Below are 4636 nucleotides of genomic sequence, written 5' to 3' on the forward strand. Positions count from 1 at the left end.
AGAATTTTGTAATTCTGGCAGCAGGCTATTGTATTCTAGAAGATTTTGAATCAGAGCAACCTTTTGTAATTCTGGCAGCAGATTGTTGTATTCTAGAAGTTTTTGAGTCAGAGCAGACTTTTGTAATTCTGGCAGCAGGTTATTGTATTCTGGAAGATTTTGAATCAGAGCAACCTTTTGTAATTCTGGTAGTAGGTTATTGTATTCTGGAGCTTTTGAATCAGAACCTTGAAAGTAGTTTCATAGTTGATAAGTAAAGGGAGATGCTGTGATGAGTGACAGAATTGAGTAGTAGCTCTGTTTAAGGGGAGATATTGTGATGAGTTAAGTAGCTCAGTAGAGATCTAAGAAGTAGTCTTGTTTAAGGGGAGATGTTGTGATGAGTGACAGACTTGAGTAGTAGTCTTGTTTAAAGGGAAATATTGTGATGAGTGAAGTAGTCTTGTATTCAACCAATTGATACGCAGTGTTTTAAGACAACTATAAAAACACTGCGTTTTGTAAGAAGAGGTCACTATATATTAGTTGACCACTGTTTTGTTTTAAGACTTTGTAACTGAAAATAAAGTGAAATACATTTTTCCAGAAGCTTTTCTTTCTTCCCGTCTTTACTTTGTTTTTCCTGGTTTGTTCCTCTGTTTTTCTTCCTCTTCAATTCTTAAAATCCTTCAAGGAGGAACTCGAACTTAAAATCTCTTGAGTCTTGAGTAAAATACCGAAGATTCCCTTCTAATCCTTCTTTTGCTTCGCCATTGCTCCAACCCACACCACACACACAACAAATTTGTACTAATAAAAATAATTTTCAATCATTACACAATATAACACGTCGAATAATGAAAGAAAAAAATATACAATATTTGTTATTTTACCATGTTTAGATTATAATTCATGAATGGTTGTAAATTATTGTATCAAATTAAGTTAAAAATTTTAATTACTATAACCCAACCCTGTTTATGTATATATAAAAAGAAAAGTTAATTTTCATACCATATCTAACCAAAAAAATAAAAATAAATTATTACCTAGATCAATTTACATTGGACCGGTTTTAAGAGGCCCAACCCATGGCCCACACAAAGTAAATAAGTTAACATGTTACGGTTAACAAAATCGCGTGTCTCAATTTGAGAATCAAATGCGGGGTCTGAGCTCTGAAGTTCTTCCGGAGAGGAAGTAAGGTCTTATCACTCCTTGCCACCTGAACACATTTACGGGTACAACGCCCTCTTACTACTTTCATCTTCGTAATCGTTACTTTTTGTTTTCTTAGCGGATACATATGTGCTTTTTTGGCCTAAATTTTTCTTTGTATGTAATCTTAAAATCTTACCCTGATTTTTTTTCGTGCTTTTTTGTTTTCTTTTTAAAGAATTTGTTTTGGTCCAAGTTCGTTGTTTTATTCTTTGATTTAGGTTTTTGACGGTATTATTCATAATAATTTGGTACATTTACGTATCCACTACGTGGTGGTAAAATCTTATGGCTCAGTATGAAATTTAGTATTGGAATTTTATAATTCTAAGAAGAATTTTCTTGGCGGGTTTTTTCAGTTTTCTTGATTTTTGATATAATTTATTAAAAATTTTCATTCTCTATGTATGGTACTGAAGTTTAGTAAAATCATAAGAAACTGTTTGGAATATATACTGAATTTTGGAGCCGGAAATGTGTGGACATTGCAGGTTTCTTAAAAACAAATATGGATGATGATCGAATCTCATACCTTCCTCCTTTTATCATTCATCAAATGATGTCTCACCTCTTCAGAAAACAGGTAGCTCAAACAAGTGTTTTATCAAAGAGATGGAATCACTTGCGGGCATCGTTCCCTATCTTTAATTTCGATGAAACTGACTTGTTTAAAACAGACTCGGACATGAGGTTGGCAAGTGAAGAAGAGTTTTGTGAACGTATAGAGAATTTTATGAAATTCATTGATGTTTCCCTGCTTCGATTTTGTGAGCATAAGGTTTCTATGCAGGCATTTAGGTTACTTATAAGTCTTGCTGATGTTGAAGGATTGCCTTGTTCTTTTGAAAATTGGATAAGATTGGCAGTAGAGAACGATGTGAAGGAGTTAGATATTACTATAAAAACAGATGAAAATAAGTTGTACATACTGCCTCAGATAATCTTTTTTGCCAAATTGTTAACTACTTTAAAGCTAAATGGCTTTAAGTTGGAGAAGCCACCTGATACAATAAGGTTCTGTTTTCTCAAAAAACTAAAACTAGTTAGAGTCCACATAAGTGAACCAATGGTCCAGAAGATTACTAGTGACTGTGTTTTGCTTGAAGAATTATATTTTCTCCACTGTTGGGGTTTGAAATGTGTTTACATTTGTAAACCTGATGGGCTCAAGATTTTGCATATTCAAATAGCCCCCAATGAACATGAAAGAGTTAAAATTGATATTCTAGGTCTTCAACAATGTGATCTTATGTTGTACCAAAGGTCATGTGAGATTGACATGAATGGGTGTTCACAATTGAAAGATTTACGTCTTGGATGTTGTATTTTTCGTGATAGAGAGTTTCATTACTTTCTCTCAAAATTTCCCTTGCTGGAGAATCTTAGCATGCAAACATGTCATTACATTGAAAGGATTAAATTTTCAAGTGATCGACTTAAAAATTTAAGTATCGGTAACTGCAGTTATTTGGAGGCAATTGATGTTGATACTCCAAATTTACTTTCCTTTGTTTACCAAAATGATACACTTCCTATATCATCAATGAATGCTCCATGTCCATGGATGGTTAGATTGGTGATTGAAGGTGATCTTGACACTACTTGGTGTCTTAAGTTGAAGAAATTTCTAGCAGCTTCTACAGAGATTAAAGAATTAACTTTATATTGCACATCGAATAAGGTGTGTTTGTTAATACAACGTAATTGATTATTTACATTTCACCTGTATTTTTGCATTTTATATTATTATTAATTTCTTTTTCTTTCATTGTTCTTGTCTGGTGCAATATATCAAGGTTTTGTTTGATTTGGAAGAATTCCGAAGGGTTTCACCTTCACCACCCTATAAAGTTTGTTATGTGTCTTTATTTCCAACAATATTACCATCAGATTATGAAACTCTGTTGGATGCTCTCCTTTGGATTTGCTATCCCAAGTGTTTGAGTGTAGAAGCATGGGACAAGAAGGATCACATCAACCTCATTGAGGTACAATCATCTTATTATTGGTCTTTTTTTTTTTTAAAGGTTTACTATAGTTTCTTATTTCTCAAAGATGATCATGGTGGAGGTGGACATATTGTTATTATTGATTTTTTGATGCAAGTATTAGAAGAGTTATTGATATGCTTATGTTAATTATCATGAGGTGAGAAGAAAAACAAAGGTAAGAGAAGAAATAGAATTTAGAATCATGTTTTTTAGAATCATCTTTTCATTCTTAGTCATATAAGGTCTCTCACTGAACAAGTTTGGATTTGAGAAAGTATTACATTTTAACTAAGATATGTGGAAGCTCTTAATTGGATGTTTTATCGTCTTTTAAATTTTACTCTAGAGTAAAACTGTAAGAAGTATATAATTGAAAAGACCTTTTTATTTTTATTTCTTTTTTTGTTTCTTGTCATATTCTTTATTTATTTTCTTTTTCTTTTTTGAGAATTAGCATTCTTATAAAAGGTAGTAGATATATTGATAAAGATTAATCCTGTTTTTTGTTTTTAGATTGATGCTAACTTGGGTATACAATGTATTTTTCTAAGTTATTTATCATCTTGATGACTTATTAATGTTTGCTTGTATTGCAGTCAATTTATGTGATATTGACGAATAGGGATTTGAACTGTTGCAATTCTTGTGATTTCAAGTGTTGGCGTCATTACTTAAAAGATGTAAAGATCGAAAGTTTCTTACCATTGGTTGATCCAAATCCTATAATTATAGACAATTTGATGGATGTGTTGCCAAACCTTCCACCAGGAAGTCTCCGACTTCATCTAGATTGGTGTTTTTCTGGAGTTGATAAGATGATTTAAGGGGGGGTTTTTTTTTTTTATTGTTATTTTTTTTTTTAATTTGTTAATACTGTGGTTGAAAGTTGAAACGCACTTTGTACTTATCCAAAGATGCTTGCTGATTTCACTACCATATATGAAATTGTTTTTTAAAATTACTTGTTCTGACTATATATTTCATTTGTTATACAGGCTTAAGGGTTTAAAGTTTTTTTTGTTTAATGGATAGGCACATTACAACTATTGCATTGTTAATCTAAGGCCAATTTCAAGTTTCTAGAAATTAAAAGCCTCTTTTAGACAATATTACCGTAGTATTAAGATACCTATCTAACCAAATCATCAAATCTTGTGTCCGCAACATAAAATTTTTCAAAATAATTATTTATTTGTTCATGGAAATTGGAAGTATTATTGAGTTTAGGTAATGGGTATTATTTTCATTGTAAGAATTTATTAACATAAAAACGCACAAGAATTTTTAATGAACTTGTTCGTCCAGTGACTCACAAACCTCTGTTAACTTTATCAGATTTGGGGTTATTTTTGTCAATGAGCTTCATTTCTCTCTCTCTCATCTCCTAGTACCTCCCCAAAATTTTACTTTATACTCATCTCTTTCAAATCTTTTTCTCTCCCTCTTTA

General features: G+C 31.7%; 1 protein-coding gene across 1 annotated transcript; it reads left to right on the forward strand.

The window, feature by feature from the left end:
* The first annotated feature begins 1134 nt into the window (after positions 1 to 1134).
* LOC116146394 (F-box/LRR-repeat protein At3g58980-like) lies at positions 1135 to 4012 on the forward strand. Its single transcript, XM_031431796.1, has 4 exons — positions 1135 to 1220; positions 1689 to 2878; positions 2994 to 3185; positions 3785 to 4012. Exons 2-4 carry the CDS (start codon positions 1706 to 1708, stop codon positions 4010 to 4012), a joined length of 1593 nt encoding a protein of 530 aa, XP_031287656.1. The 5' UTR covers positions 1135 to 1220; positions 1689 to 1705.
* Positions 4013 to 4636: the final 624 nt, after the last annotated feature.

This window comes from Pistacia vera, unplaced genomic scaffold, assembly GCF_008641045.1.
Source record: "Pistacia vera cultivar Batoury unplaced genomic scaffold, PisVer_v2 Contig477, whole genome shotgun sequence".
In the NCBI taxonomy this organism is placed as follows: domain Eukaryota; kingdom Viridiplantae; phylum Streptophyta; class Magnoliopsida; order Sapindales; family Anacardiaceae; genus Pistacia; species Pistacia vera.